The sequence below is a fragment of the Vulpes vulpes genome, chromosome 16 (assembly GCF_048418805.1).
Source record: "Vulpes vulpes isolate BD-2025 chromosome 16, VulVul3, whole genome shotgun sequence".
NCBI classification, from domain to species: Eukaryota; Metazoa; Chordata; class Mammalia; order Carnivora; family Canidae; genus Vulpes; species Vulpes vulpes.
The window spans coordinates 85025550-85041924 of NC_132795.1; the positions used below are offsets into that span (position 1 = coordinate 85025550).

General features: G+C 38.3%; 1 protein-coding gene and 1 long non-coding RNA gene across 3 annotated transcripts in view; one reads left to right on the forward strand and one right to left on the reverse strand.

Annotated features, from left to right (window-relative positions):
• The window catches only part of LOC140595939 (uncharacterized), a 99032-nt gene that overhangs the window by 2819 nt on the left and 79838 nt on the right, over positions 1-16375 (forward strand). The window contains exons 2-3 of one of the 2 annotated variants that reach the window (XR_011997933.1): positions 8201-8245; positions 13387-13445. This is a non-coding gene — a long non-coding RNA (uncharacterized lncRNA). Of the gene's footprint in view, positions 1-8200; positions 8246-13386; positions 14093-16375 lie in introns of those variants that run through there. The other variant, XR_011997932.1, reaches the window with a different exon arrangement.
• The window catches only part of PNPT1 (polyribonucleotide nucleotidyltransferase 1), a 42365-nt gene continuing 33666 nt past the window's right edge, over positions 7677-16375 (reverse strand). Inside the window, exons 20-28 of the mRNA XM_025992677.2 lie at positions 16039-16110; positions 15855-15918; positions 14490-14573; positions 14091-14174; positions 12912-13018; positions 12778-12833; positions 11853-11931; positions 8991-9038; positions 7677-7952 (exon numbers count right to left, since the gene is read on the reverse strand). Coding sequence (XP_025848462.1) covers positions 7794-7952; positions 8991-9038; positions 11853-11931; positions 12778-12833; positions 12912-13018; positions 14091-14174; positions 14490-14573; positions 15855-15918; positions 16039-16110 — 753 coding nt within the window. The 3' untranslated portion in view covers positions 7677-7793. The remainder of the gene's footprint in view (positions 7953-8990; positions 9039-11852; positions 11932-12777; positions 12834-12911; positions 13019-14090; positions 14175-14489; positions 14574-15854; positions 15919-16038; positions 16111-16375) is intronic.

The following is a 16375-nucleotide window of genomic DNA, read 5'->3' on the forward strand; positions in this document are numbered from 1 at the left end:
AATAATGCCATGGATATTTTCAACCTGTTTTACTTGATCTAAGTTAAAATTGGCACTTTATTGTCTGAATGTTGTTCCTTCCCAGTCATATTATGGCAACTCTTGCTTTATTCTTCAGATGTTGCCACAGTTAATCACTTTCATAAGGGACTCTTCTGACTCTCCTGACCAGATAATAGTATCTCCTTGGAATGTTACAAGTACCAAAACACTCAAAGTGGTTTAAATGATAAGAGAATTTATTGGCTCATAAGAAGGAAAATCTAGAGATAAAGGGGAACCTCACGTAGGTTTGATTGGCTCAACAGTATCCGTGAGAACTCGACTTCCTTCTGCCTTTCAATTCTGTATTTTGGTCTCAAATTCATACGGAGGCTGGCTCCTCTTGGTTTTTTGTTTTGTTTTGCTTTTAAAGATTTTTACTTATTTATTCATGAAAGACACAGAGAAAGAGGCAGAGACATAGAGGGAGGGAGAGGCAAGCTCCGCGTGGGAGTCAGATGTGGGACTTGATCCCAGGACCCTGGGATCACGACTTGAGCCAAAGGTAGACACTCAACCACTGAGCTACCCAGCCATCCCATCGCTGGCTCCTTTTGTATCTTAAGATAGTGGCCAAGAGCTCCTAAGTTTCCAGTTCTTCATTCGCAGCAAAAAAAGCATTTGTTTTTTCTTCACGTATTCCCAGTTGCATTGTGAACCTAAAGATCTGAGGTTTGGGGAATGTCAAGCACTGAATGGCTGAGGTAAATCAGGGGGCCTGTCATTGGAGCTTAGGGTTAATTCCACCCAAATCCATGGATATTATACCATAGGATATGGGTAAAACGGATGTAGGAAGACAACCAGAGTATCCACTTAATCTTTTGCTACACACAGCACCATGCATCCTTCCATTTAGCATTTGTCATCTTTATAGCTTTGGGTTTATTTCTATGATTTCTGATTAATAACTGTCTCCACATCTAGATGACAAATTTCTGTGAGTTCAGAGAACTATGTTTTTTTCTCATCATTTTATCTCTAGGGCCTAGCAAGAGGGTATGGAATATAGCAAATACTCAATAACTGTTGAAAGATTGAAGTTTCATCTAGAAGTTTACTACTCAATTGGACATTCTCCCTAACAGGTAATTTAATAACTACCCTGTCAAATCAACTGAGATGAAATTACATCTTTGAAAGCTCCAGATTGGTATCTCTATTTCTAAGTAATCAGGTGTTGACACACTACTGAATATTTGTGAAACCAATCTGATATTAAATTGTTTTTGTATCTTTCAAGTTTCTGATTTCTTGTAAAGTAAGGTTCTTTAGGATGGTATGCAAAGCACTTCATGGTTTGGCCTCTACCCAAACCCTGGCTCTCAAGAGTGAGGCTATGGACTGTTGGAGTGATTTTCCCTGGGGGTGATTTTCTTTTTCAACCATAGCCCCTCCCATTCACCTTACCAAATGTTTTTAGAAGTCTTTTCTCTGGGTAAGTGTAGTTCCTCAGATATCTCATACCCGGAGAGAGTAAAGGCAGAGGAAGAAGGCAAGAGGTCCATTTGGTTAGTATTTAAGATTTCACTTAATCACTCCTTTTAACACTGCTGTCCCAGTCTCCCACTACTGTACCTAGTGTCTCCAAGTCTTTCTTATTTCATACATGTTTCCTGAGGTGGCGGGGGCAACAGTGTCCAAAGGGTTTATATGAGCATGAGCGTGTGTGGAGGGAGGTGGTAGTTCTTTGGTTATGTGGGTTTGCGAAGGGGACAAAGGTATGTAGCCCCTCTTTGTATAGACTTTGACCCTGTCCTCACATTCTCAGCCGTGATCCTTTCTGATTCGTTGTGGAGATAATTAGTTCTCTTCTCTGATCACCTCTGTGGCCATTTAGGTTGTAACTTCCTGTTACCTGCTAAGGTCCACTACTGCTTTAACAGCTGCTTGCCATGCAAATGACATTTGTTAAAATCTCATCTGCTGTTGTCTCTTTTGTTTGCCTTTTCGGCTCTGTACTTAAAAAAAAAATTATATTCTGTGTGATTAATTTTTCATTTTTGACAAAGGTATTCTAACATGTTTTTATGTTTTTTTTTTTTTTTTAATGTTTAGTTTTGTAGTCCCCTTGGAATTTTTTGTATATGTGAAGTAGGATGCCCATTTAAAGTTTCCTCCGGGGCAGCCCAGGTGGCTCAGCGGTTTAGCGCTGCCTTCGGCCCAGGGCATGATCCTGGAGACCTGGGATGGAGTCCCATGTCGGGCTTCCTGCATGGAGCCTGCTTCTCCCTCTGCCTGTGTCTCTGCCTCTCTCTCTCTCTGTGTCTCTCATGAGTAAATAAAATCTTTAAAAAATAAGTAAAATTTCTCCTCCAAATGGAGAGCCACTTGTCAATATCCATACATGTGTGTGGATTTGAGTCTGAACACTACTCTGTTTTGTTTTAGTTGGTCAACTGTAGTGTGACAGTTTTAATCGGTATAGTTTATTATTTGTTTTGGTGTTTGCTTGATGTGGTGGCCATATCCGTGCACCATTTAGATTGCCTTCAAGAGACCTAGTCTGGGGAACATACTTGACTGATAGCCAGTTGCCACCCTTTTGGATCCACCATTGCATTTGAGCTGAGACCATAAAGATCTCAAGCTGCTCCCAGCCAGTAACTGAGCTCAGCACAGGTACTATACTTGCCCTTTACTATGCAGGCAGAACTCCTTTAGCGGGCAACTTTGGCATGGGGAACTTCTTAGCAGGCTGGATGAGACTTTCTTGGAGCTACATTATAGTCTGAAGCTCTTTCCACCCAGTATTTCCTTACCTTCCCTCTTTTACAGAGGTCAAACTTGTGCTATGGTCTATAAGCTCTCCCTGTCAATTCCTGAGCCTGTTTTATCCTTAACAAGGTGTTTCCTCCAGTATTTTTCTTGTCATATGTGTCTTTGAAGGCCAGAACTAACAGGTGATACGGGAGTGGTCTAAGAAATCAGGCAGTAAGATGGGGCTTGGGGAATAGTTTACTCAGTCTTTGGCACAAGGTAGTCACTTAACTACTGATTTGACTAGTAGTGACCTAGGAAGACATGCCATAAGAGGGAATGCTATGGTCTATGCAGTGATTCAGGCATTTGAAAAATATGGGGAAAACAATGCCTACAAAGATAGCAGAGCTGACCAATTAAGTTGTACTACTGGCTTGCAGAGGGATATTGAGTTGAGGGCACTTAATACACAGTTAAAGCTAAGTTTGGGAGTTAGGAGTCCTCTTTGGTCTTCACAAAAAGGCCCTTATTTCCTGCAGTGGAAGAACAGACATGGGATTTGTCAGAGTTACAGAGCTCTAAAGATATTTGAATGCTCAGCTTGTTGGTGGTGGGGGGTGGGATTTTGCTATGCAGTTAGTGTCCTGACTGGGTAATCTTGAATTTTGAAGTATGGGATGGGGGTTACCGGTTCTGCAGATACCCCTGGACTCTCAGGGATTGCAGAAGTGGCTCATACTTCCTACAAGAGATAACAACTCTCTCCCCTTGTAGAAAGACTTAGTTGTTCTCATATTTTATCCTAGCTGAGAGGCTATGGTAGTTATGGCTAAATCTCAGCATAACCCACCTAGGGACTGCTGGGCCTAGGGAGGAAAAAGATTATACACTGAAGGAACTGAAATAATAATCTAGCATATACTACACTAAGGAGCCAGAGAGGTACACTTGGGATTGGACTTTGAGTGTCCTTAATCAAGGGGGCTGGAGGTTAAGATTGGTAAAGATTTCATTGATTTGGGATACCTTTGGAACAGAAGACTTACTGCTAAGATAGCTCTTGGAAGTCTGGAAAAAGTAAGAGTGGAAATGAGCTTACACGATGGCAACTTTTGACTCCTGGAGAAGATACCTATTTATTTTGGCATACCTGTATGGTTATTGCTCACTTATTAGTTCTAACCAATTATTTTGTAACGTTGAAAGTGTTTTTTAGAAGATCACCTGCATGTTTTTGTTCTTCTCCTCAACCTCTTTTTAATCTTACTATGTTAGTTAGGACCCGAGAACACTGATGAGAGTAACAGTGGTGATTCTTATTTCTTTCCTGACTTTAATGGCAATGTCCCCAGTATTGTATACAAGTTCTTAATTTCTGATAGATACCACTTATGGAGTTAAGGATATTTCCTAGTATTTTAAACTTTCTTGGGAATTATAAATGGCCTCTTCTGATCTGGTGATAATAGTTTTTCTCTTGTAATCTTTATAACGAATTATGTTCTTATTTCTTACCATCTTTGCATTCCTACAGATCTACTTGATCCTAATAGCTATTGTCAATATTGTATTAAGACAGTTTATCAGGAGGAAGTTCAAGATGGCAACATATAAGGATCCTAAACTCACCTCCTCCCATGAACACAACAAGCTACATATGAAACAATTCTCTCTGAAAAGAACCTGAAAGCTAGCTGAATGGCACCTCTACAACATAGAATAAAAGGGCCACACTGAGATGGGTAGGAGAGGCATTAAATACATGGTCTTTCAAGAACCTCTCCCCTGCCCCCATCAGGCACAGAGACCAAAAATTGGGAGGGATCTTGTAATACAGGGTTTTGTCCCCAAGGAATGAGGGGTTTGTGCTCCATACCAGGCACTCCAGCCCTTGGGAAATGCAGCAGAGAGATGAGCCCCCAAAGCCCCTGGCCTTGAAAACTAACAAGACTTACAACCATAAGGCTTTAGGGAATGGAAAATCCACTCTTAAAGACCCATGCATAGACCTACTCATCCCAGGGCTCAAATAAAATAAAAAATGAAAGAGAAATTACAACTGATACTATAGAAATACAAAAGATCAGAACAGACCAATACAAACAATTATATGCCAACAAACTGGACAATATGGAAGAAATGGAAAAATTCCTAGAAATGTACAATTTTCCAAGACTGAATCTTAAGGAAATAGAAAATCAGAATAAACTAGTTGCTCACAAGGAGACTGAGTGAATAATCAAAAACCTCCCAATAAACAAAAGTCTTATTCACCAAATGGCTTTACTGGTGAATTCTACCAAACATTCAAAGATGTAATACTTCTACCAAACATTCAAAGATGTAATACTTATCCTTCTCAGACAAGAACATCCCAGAGAAGAAAATTACAGTCCAGGCCAATAACCCTGATGAATATAGATGCAAAAGTCCTCAATAAAATATTACCAAACCAAATTCGGCAGTACATTAAAAGAATCATATACTGTGATCAAGGTTGATTTATTCCTGGGAGGCAAGTATGGTAAGCATCTGCAAATCAATCTATAGGATACATCACCTTAATATTTGTATATAAAAATAAGCTATTGTGTACAAAGTACAAATGAGAGGCCAGGAAACTCCAAAGCAAAGTATATAGAGAGAACCACCTTTAGTTCATAATGATGCACAGGAAGTGTGACTTGGCTTCTGTAAAATAAATTCATGGCCCTGTGATAAATTCCCCTCCCCCCCGCACGTCCCTCGTCGCTTTAGCTTATGTTGGTTTCTGTCACTTGATACCAAGATATATTCTCACTTTTCCATTTATACTGCCTACCACCCTGGTCTCCGCTCCCATTAGCCTAGAATTTTATAAAAAGGCCTGTTGAACTTTAACATGATCTCATTGTCTACTTTTTTGCAAGTAATCAGGCATACTCTTACTGATTAAGTGCTTTGAAAATATCACCTTGCACTAGCCTTCTCTTGTATTTTAATAAAATTTGCTAATTCTAGGGAAGAAAAGGCAAAGGATTAAGGAGTAAAAGACTGTTAAATTGATTTATAAAATGAACAAGCTGCTCCATATTCTAAACCTACAATACCAAATGAATATGAAGTTGTCCATGCCTTCATTTGGAATTCTCCTTCCCGAGTAGTTGCATATCTTCCTCCATTTCATTGAGGTGTTTGTTCAAATATCACCTGCTTAGGCTATTCTGGACCATTTTACCTAAATTAGTACCTTTTGTGGATCACTTTATCCATTTACTCAGTTGTTTTTCTTTAAAAAACCTACTACCACCTGACATGCTATATACTTCTTAACGGTTAGTTTACAGGATGCCTGGCTGGCTCAGTAGTTGAGCGACAGCCTTTCGGCTCAGGGCGTGATCCTGGAGTCCCGGGATCGAATCCCACATCAGAGTCCCTGCATGGAGCCTGCTTCTTCTCCTCCCTCTGCCTGTATCTCTGCCCTCTCTCTTGTGAATAAATCTTAAAAAAAAAAAAAAAACCTCGTTAGTTTCCATCCACTAGAATGTGAGCAATGGAACTTGATGTTTTGTTTACTGATGTATAAGTGATGAACTAATGAATATTATGCTTGGCAGAACTGAACTAAGAAAGATACTGATATTTATAGTATTATCTTTAGATCTAGAAGATATTCTGTAATAAAAGAAAAAATGTATAGAAACCGTAATTGGGCAGCCTGGGTGGCTCAATGGTTTAGCACTGCCTTCAGCTCAGGGTGTGACCCTGGAGACCCGGGATCGAGTCCCACAACGGGCTCCCTGCATCTAGCCTGCTTCTCCCTCTGCCCGTGTCTCTGCCTGTCTCTCTGGTCTCTCATGAATAAGCAAAAAGTTTTTAAAAACCCAAAAAGCCATAATTTATGGACAGGGGAGTGTCAGTAACAAAATATGAAGAAAAAATTCTTGTAAGTACCCACATTGCACTAATAGAGATGGGCACTTGAGTTTTAGTCATTTTAGTGTTTTTAGCATTTAATTGCACTTTTGGAAGTACTTCATGGAGAGCAGGAAAAACTACCAAGATGTGAATGAAGACAAAAATAAAAGTTTCAGATCTAAAGAATAAGATCTTGGTTTAAGTGGAAATGGAATCTTTTTGGTGGTTAGTAGACTTTATTGTCACTTTGTGGAACCATGGTCTCTAGAATTTAAGAACTAGCCTCATTTTTCTCCTAGTAGTAACTGGGTCCCTTGGAAAAAGAAAATAGTAAACTCGGGGTGCCTGGGTGGCTCAGTTGGTTAAGCGTCTGCCTTCGGCTCAGGTCATGATCCCAAGGTCCTGGGATCCAGCCTAGCATGGGGCTCCCTGCTCCACAGGGAGCCTGCTTCTGCTTCTGCCTCTCCCTCTCCCTGACACACCCCTGCTTGTGCGCTTTCTCTCTGTCAAATAAAATCTTTAAAAAAATAATAAAATGACATTAAATATAAACTATATGCTTTGTACATTTGATTTTTCTCTAATAGTGACAAAAATCTTTAATTCTCACTTGCCTTCCGTTTAAAACATAAGTTCTGGGGTGCCTGGGTGGCTCAGTCGATTAAGTGTCCAACCCTTCATCTTGGAGTCATGAGTTCGAGCCCTGCACTGGGCTCTACACTGGGCATGGAGCCTACTTTAACATAAGTAGGCAAATACAGCTCTTGTACAGAGGTGAGCCATTAGATGACTAAACTGTCACAATATACAAAGAAGAAAAAGAAGATAGGTAGGAACAGATCCATTGCAGTAGCAAATGTGATCTATTTTTTCCAAGGTTTTAAGCGATTTCAGAATTATAGGCACTAAAGGGCAATCTTTTTAGATATATAAATGGTTTAGTTTTAATAATATTTATTGATTTATAATGTAAATAAAAATAAGAGAATATAGGTAACTCTTGAAATAAAAAATAGACCACATAAAATGAACAATTTCATACAAATCATTAGAATATATTTATACTATGTATAAATCTACACATTAGAAGACACTGCTGAAATTTTGCTCTACAGGATATCACTCTAGAATTCTCCTTAAAAAAAAAAAAATCACTGGGTGGAATTAGATGATGACTGTGAAATAGATTCTCCCATTACAATACTGCTTCTGTCATTTAGAGTTTTGACAACAGTTGTAGCTGGAGACTGCAGGACTTTACGAGAAAGCCTCATTCTTCCATCAGCCGGATCACGTCCAAAGTATTTCACCTGTATTATAGAAGCCAATTTACTTTTAAAGTTACAGTATTGTGATTGACATCCAAATTAGAAGATTTTTAAATTTACCTGATACAAAAAAGACAATGATTAATGTTTCTACTTTGCTGAAAGCATAGCTTAGTGCTAAATAGAGGTATATGCTAATATAATTTGGTTCAATAGCCATTATTAAAAAGACAAGCAATTATTTGCCCTATTAAAATCTGTTAGACTTAACTGTGCCTTATTTTCTCTAGGCCAGGTCCCTATATTGGAAGAAGAGTGAAACAGTGAAAGCCATGGTGAGTGATTCTAAGCAAGAGCTTTCTGAGGCTAATGATGCTATAAACTATATAGGATATGGTCATGTCATTCACACTATTCCTCAAAGGACTATCACAGTTGAGTTTATTTGGCTTGACTTTAGGAATGTGACAATGTTACAGTCCCTTCTGATGTAAAAACACAATTTTATACAGATAATACGTCTTAGTTCTTATTTTTCCCTCGGGGCTACTTGAACAATGGGATTACAAATTGGGAATAAACTAGAAGCCTTGGTTACTCAGGTCGTGGGTAAAAGGTATAGCTGGAACAAAATGTGGCACGGACAAACAAAAACCAAACTACATCAGACTGATAATGACTTCCTTTATCCACAAGGTCAAACGTGATGACTTTCATCAAACTCAAAAATTTTTAGTTGTAAGGAAGCAATTAAAGTCTCAAATATGACATTCAAGGCCTTCAACCGAGTTAAATTTTTAGAGTTTTCCTGTCCTGTAAAACACTGCATAGGTATCACTGACCTCATGTATTTTTAAAAGCTCTAAAGGGGACCACTGTTCTAACTAAACTATAAGCTCCCTAAGGGAAAGAATTACATCTTAAATCCTTAGTCTATTTAAGAGCAAACCTAAAGTTAAAAAGGTACAGAACATAAATAATATAAATCACAAGTGTTGATTTGATTCTTTTAGCTTTCTGGAAAAAAAATTTTGAAACTTCGAATACAATTTACAGCTTTAAAAAGTTGAATACAAGTACCTGAATTTCTTGGCCAACTTCTAATCCTAGGGCAGTGGGATGTTTAATCTGAAAGAGAACATACTCATTTATTAGTTGCTGGGCATAATTTCTTAATATCCATAGTAGTACACTTTTTTTTAAAAAAATGTATTTATTTATTCATGAGAGACACACAGAGAGAGAGAGAGAGAGAGAGAGAGAGAGAGAAGCAGAGACACAGGCAGAGGGAGAAGCAGGCTCCATGCAGGAAGCCCGACATGGGACTCGATCCCGGGTCTCCAGGATCACGCCCTGGGCTGAAGGTGGTGCTAAACCGCTGAGCCCCCCGGGCTGCTCACCTTTTTTTTTTTTTAAGTGGGAACATCTGATTATAAAATCTGTTGATTACCAAGACTTATGTAAGTATTCAGATGATAGCAACAATCTTCCAAAAACCTCTCTACTTTTTAGATAACTACGGCTTATACTCTAACAAGTATCCTACTTAGTGTGTACTGCGTTTGTTAAAATGGACCTTACAGAGCTTGTTGTTTTAGAATATGTTCATTTTTCATTCAATAATATGTTGAGGACATCCTTTTATTTTTTTTTTTGAGGACATCCTTTTATATCAATAAATCAAACAGTAGAGTTGAGTGTTCATCATAAGATTTTATTTATTAGGAGAGAAAAAGCAAGTGAGAGAGGACACAGAAGAAGAGGAAGAAGACTCCCTGCTGAGCCGAGAGCCCCAAAAGGGGCTCGTTCGCAGGAACTGAGATCATGACCTGAGCTGAAGGCAGATGCTTAACTGACTGAGCCACCCAGGAGCCCCTTAAATTCCAGTATTGCAAATGTTAATAATTACTGAATTTAGATGTAAGGTATATATGGGTGTTCAGTGTTCTGTTTTTTCAACCTTTCTGTAGGAAACTGTAGTGTTGCAATGATTTTGTATTCATTTACTCAAATTATCCTCTAAGAACAAAGTCCTAATGTCGAACTTCTGGGGCCAAAGGTACTCATACAATTTACCAAACACTCTCTAAAAAGTTTGTCCCAATTTACCTTCCTATCAACAGTATCTCAAGTATAGGAGAATGTCTATTTTCCATATTCTTACCCACATTAGAAAATTTTAAGTATCTGAAAGTTGAAAATTTTAACTTAGTTTTATTTGCATTAAAAACAATGCTGTTGAGGTGCCTCGGAGACTCTGTCAGTTAAGTATATAACTCTTGATTTCAGTCAGGCCATGATCAAGCCCTGTGTTGTACTCTGCACGTAGCGTGGAGTCTGCTGGAGATTCTCTCCCTTTCTACCTCCCTCCCCCTGCTCATGCACATTCTTTCTCTAAAATTTAAAAATAAATAAATTCTTTAGTAAGAAAAATTGCTTTGATATTGACCTTTCTTACTGATCCATACAAGCCCCTTGCATGTGAGCCTCTCTTATACGTTATATACATTTCTTTCCCTTAAGTTGCTACTTGTCTTTCAACCTTATAATTTTGCCATATACTTTTTAAAAAAATGTCAGGGACACTTGGGTAGCTCAATCAGTTAAGGATTTGACTCTGATTTCAGCTCAGGTAATGATCTCGGGGTTTTGAGATCAAGTACCACATGGGGCTCCACACTCAGCAGTGAGTCTGTTTGACATCCTTTCTGTCTCCACCGCTCCCCCCTCCTGTGTTCACACTCTCTTTCTCTAAAATAAATCTTTTTAAAATAAATAGAAATTTGAGGGCAGCCCTGGTGGCACAGCGGTTTGGCGCCACCTGCAGCCCAGGGTGTGATCCTGGAGACCCGAGATCGAGTCCCACATCGGGCTCCCTGCATGGAGCCTGCTTCTCCCTCTGCCTGTGTCTCTGCCTCTCTCTTGCTCTCTCTGACTGAATAAATAAATAAATCTTCAGAGAAAGAAAAGAAAGAAAAGAAAGAAAAGAAAGAAAAGAAAGAAAGAAAGAAAGAAAGAAAGAAAGAAAAAGAAAAGAAAGAAAAAGGAAGGAAGGAAGGATAAGAAAGATAAGAAAGAAAGAAGAAAGAAAAGAAAATAGAAAAGAGAAGAAAAGAGAAGAAAAGAAAACTTGGAGTGCCTGGCTGGCTCAGTTGTTGAGCATCTGCCTTTGGCTCTGGTCGTGATCCCAGGGTCCCGGGACTGAGTCCCACATCAGGCTCCCTAGGAGGATCCTGCTTCTCCCTCTGCCTATGTTTCTGCCTCTCTCTCTCTCTCTCTCTCTCTCTGTGTTTCTCTCATGAATAAATAAATAAAAAAACTTCAAATAAATAATAAAGTAGGGTAGGCATCCTGCTTTATGAAAACCAGCTATTCCAGTACAATGTATTGATGAATAATCTATTTCTTCAGACTGAAAATGCAACTTTGGTATGTATTATATTCTCATATATATATATATATATAACTGGATGATTTCTGGTCTCTAATTTTTTTTTGTATAACTTGTCTAATTCTAGGTCAGTAATACACTGTTTTATTCTGTATAGCTTTATATTTCAATATTTGGTAAACCAAACACTCCTATTATCCCTTTACCCCCATAGTTTTCTTGCATAGTTTCATATTTTTAGTTTTATTTTGCCATGCTTGGCCAAGAAAACTGGAAAGACAGGGGTAGAGCTAGGTATTTTTAAAAAGTAACCATTATACGTTAACTCTAGATGTAATACTCAAGAGTGTTTCTATTCCATCATACAAGGACGAACATAAATGTGTTAAACTATAAAAACATTTTTGTCAGCAACATCCCTGTCATTTTTAGTTTTCTATATTTAGGCTAGTAGTGGACAAAGTGGACAATCCTTACCAACCCAGGTAATTTCGCTATGATTATTTTAAGGCAGTTTTAAAAATTATCAAGTAATTTTTTTTTTTTTTTACCTTTCGTTGATCAAGTTGTGTGTTATGTAGTAGTACTGCAGTCATATTTGGATATAGTTTAACCATTACTCCAGTGTCTCTGAAAAGGAAATAAGCCTGGTTAAAACAAATGTATCTGTGTATCTACTGCTAATCAAACTGATTATGTACTCATTGGAGAGCAAAGTAAACATACACAAAATCATAAGTAGGATTATCTAAAAGAGATTCTTATTTTTCAACTGAATACACACACACACACACACACACACACACACCCTGTATTTATTTTTTAAAAATATTTTATTTATTTATTTGAGAGTGAGTGAAAGAGAAGACAGAAAGAGAGCATGAGCAGGGGAGGGAGTGGGAGAAGACTCTTCTGCTGAGTAGAGAGCTTGATCCCAGGATTCTGGGATCACGACCTGAGCCAAAGGCAGTCACTCAACCAACTGAGCCACCCAGGCACCTCCTCACCTTTTAAAAAAGATTTTATTTATTTATTTGAGAGAGAGCTAGCAAGAGAGCATGTGCTGGGAGGAGACAGAGAAGCAACATTAAATATTTTAAAGTAGTGTAGATTAATCATAAACCTATTAAGCAATGATTTAAGGAAGGGGGTTGGATAAAATAGCATACTTATTTCATTAAAAAATTTGTCTTCCTTCTTTTCACTAGTCTACTAAAATAAGCCACCGTTTCTTAGTTTTTCACCTGTGATATTAAACCTTATTCCAGGGGCACTTGGGTGGCTCAGTGGTTAAGCATCTGCGTTCAGCTCAGTTCACGATCCTGGGGGTCTGGGATCGAGTTCCGAATTGGGCTCCATGCATGGAGCCTGCTTCTCCCTCTGCCTGTGTCTCATCCTCTCTCTCCCTCTGTGTCTCTCATGAATAAATAAATAAAATTAAAAAAAAAAAATCAGCATAGCCTTAGTTGATATTACCTGATTTCAGTTATTGTGGCGGTATACACTGCTCCAAATTCTAGTTGCTGCTCTTGCTGTAAGTGCAAAATAAGCCATAAGTGAATAAACAACAAAATGTGGGGAAAAGTAACTATTATAAGATCTATACTTACATCATCTTTGCACAGTTCAGTAATGAAGTCTCTTGCTTCGTGCATAGCACTGGGTGTTGGTGCAAATACAGAAAATGTTTCTTCATCCACCTGACTAACAGTTACTCCTTTTAAAAAGATAATTTAACATATTAAAGTTAACTTGCTCACTCCAATGTAGTCTTAGAAGTAGATGTGAGAGCAGGGGCTTGACCTGTTAAGTAGCTAGACAGGGTTGTATTATATTTAGTCACTGCTTTAGGAATGAAGAGATTCATTCACCAATACACACTGCACACCTGCTATGTATCTGACATTGCACTAGGTCCTAGGGAAACAACAGTGAGTCATTGTCTTTGTGCTCTTGGAGCTCACAGTTTAAGAGAAAGCATATATAAGTTCTCATTTTGGAAGGTTTAGTTTTGATTTCTTAATTATGAGTAGAAACTCTACTAGAACCTTTTCCTCACCTTTTCTTCTTTTTGTTACTCTTTAGAGTGGTGCACAGATGGATGAGGGACAAAATCATGTTGGTTTCTCAATCTAAAGAGCTAGGTAAGGCAACTCTGCTGCTCATCTTCCTTCAATAACCTCAAAGCTGGTAAGTACTAGGTAACTCAAATACTGCCTCCAGAAAAAACAATGCATACTATTTCTATACATACTCTTTAAATACAAGAGTCTAAATAAGTGAAAAATAGCAGAATAGAAAATGACAGCAAAATCCTTTAAAGTGAAAAACTAAACATTTTTCTACATCTTCAATTTTAAAATGTTGCAAAGAAATTGATTAATTCTAGGTCATCTTCTTTGAGTATAGTTAAGAATGCTGATTTATTAAGAGGCATACAGAAAAACCTACAGTAAAGACAAGCCAGTGTTACATTCTTTTCTCTTATTAATTTCTCAAACATATTTTTGGAGCAACACAATAGAGCTGAAATGGCAACCTAGATGGCCTGCCATTAAAAACCTCAAGCTTGGGGCTCCTGGGTGGCTGAGTCAGGTAAGTGCCTGACTATTGATTTCAACTCAGGTCATGATTTCAGGATTGAGATGGAGCCCTCAAGGTGGGCTCCATGCTGGGCTGGGCATGAAGCCTGCTTAAGATTCTCTCTTCTCTTCTTCCCTTCTCCCTCCCTAAGAAAAATAAAAATAAAAATAATAAAACACAATCCCCAAACTTCATACAGCTCTTACCTGTTTCAGCCTGGAGCTTTTTTAAATGATATCCACCCGGTCCAACAAATTTTGCCCGTTTTGATAATGGAACCTGAATAGTTTCTGAAATGCAGTACGGACAAAATTATAAATAATGCAATAACATATATAAACTTAAAACATTATCTTGATCAGAGAAACTTTTTTTTCGCTTAGACACATGTAAAAATACTTCATGGGAAATAGAAAAATAGTTACTTAACTAAACTTTCTGAAAGTTCTAATGTCTAAAAATATCTCTCCAAATTTAAAGTATTTAAACTATAGAAACAAGTTAAAATATTTTTGTTTTGTGTATGGAGTTAAAGAAAATTTAATTATATATCTTTATATATTAATGTTTACCTTGTCATGGAATAAATAATTTTAATACATTACCCACAACAGGTCCATTTTCTTTTCTAGATGCTCGAGGTTTTGAAATAGTTTTGTTCATAATCTGTAGTATCTCCCTCTTTGCCACTATGAAAAATAAAAACATAATAAAAATTCTAACTATAGTTGATCCTTGAACAACTAGAGATTAGGGATGTCCACCCCGGCTTTGAAAATTCATGTACAACTTTTGATCCCCAAAACTTAACTACTAATAGCCTACTGTTGACTAGAAACAGTTAAGTACGGGCAGCCCAGGTGGCTCAGCGGTTTAGTGCTGCCTTCAGCCCAGGGCGTGATCCTGGAGACCCGGGATCGAGTCCCGCGTAGGGCTCCCTGCATGGAGCCTGCTTCTCCAACTGCCTGTGTCTGTGCCTCTCTCTCTCCCTCTGTCTCTCATGAATAAATAAAATCTTAAAAAAAAAAAAAAAAACAGTTTAGTAACCCATTTTGTAGATCTATTATATGCTGTAGTCTTACAATAAAGTAAACTAGAAAAAAGAAACTTAAGAAAACCATAAGGAACAGTAAACATACTTACAGTGCTTTATGTATATTTTTTGAAAAATATTTGTGCATAGGCATGCTAGACAGCCTAGCTGGGATATGGGGCTGGCTCTGGGATGGCAGAGTTCCACAGCCTGGTGGGTTAGGCTCAGCAGTGGCAACCCCTGAGTGGCCTGTGTGCAACAAGAGTTGCATGAAGGCACAGTACATCTGCATCTGCCTGGACATGTACCACTGGCCCATGGCCATACACTGTCACCTATGGCTACATGTGATCATGCTGGTCTCCAGGAGGCCTCAAGGTCAAGGTGCCATGGTGTGGAGTAGGTCCCTCCCTAACCCCAGAGGCACAGAGGACTTAGTGCAAGGACTTCCCACTCAGTGCTGTCCCTGCCCTCTGGACATGTGCTTTCACTTCAGCCCAGACTTCTGTGGATGTTCAACAGGACCACTCTCTCAGCAGACTACAGCCCTGCCCAGTCATGGTCACCCCCCAGGGTCTGCTGATGGTCTCAGCCGGCCTCTCAGGATACTCAGAGTGCAGAGGGCATAACATCTGTGCCATCTGCCTTCAGTTGCTCTGGTGGGATGGGGAGTAGTAAACAAATGCTTTGCTGTTGTAAATAAATGCTTTTGCTGTCAACTCTAAAAAAAAATCCACATATAATGTGGACCTGTGCAGTTTGAACACACATTGTTCAAAGGTTAACTGTGTAGAAAATAAATGTGATCAGAGATCACATTTTATTATTAAAAATCATAAAAAGCCCATTTTTAATAGTATGCCTAATGGGAATTATAGTTGCCATTAGCAAATAACACAATGATGGAAAGAGAATCAGGCACACTGGCTTAGCTTACCTGAGGCTTGTTGAATGGCCTCCATTACAATTTTTATTGGTATTCCAGGTAACTTAATATCAGCCTAATGTAGAAAAGCAAAAAAAAAAAAAAAATATATATATATATATATACTATATATAAATATTAATTTATGACATTATTTAAATATTATAAAAGTGAAACAAAATAGGTTTTAAAATACCTGTAGTGCAGTTATTCCCTTACTGGTGCCAGCTATTTTGAAATCCATGTCACCATTATAATCTTCAATTCCCTGAAGGAATTTAAGAAATTATGATATAGTCTTAAACAAAAACAAAATTTACCCAGTCACTATACAGGAATTTTTAAAAACAGCTGTAGAAGTAAACCATGGCCTCTAAGACTAAATACAAAGTATCTACTACATTACTACTGCTTCTTTTTTTTTTTTTTTTTTTTTTATTATTTATTTACGAGAGTCACAGAGAGAGAGAGAGAGAGAGAGAGGCAGAGACACAGGCAGAGGGAGAAGCAGGCTCCATGCACTGGGAGCCCGA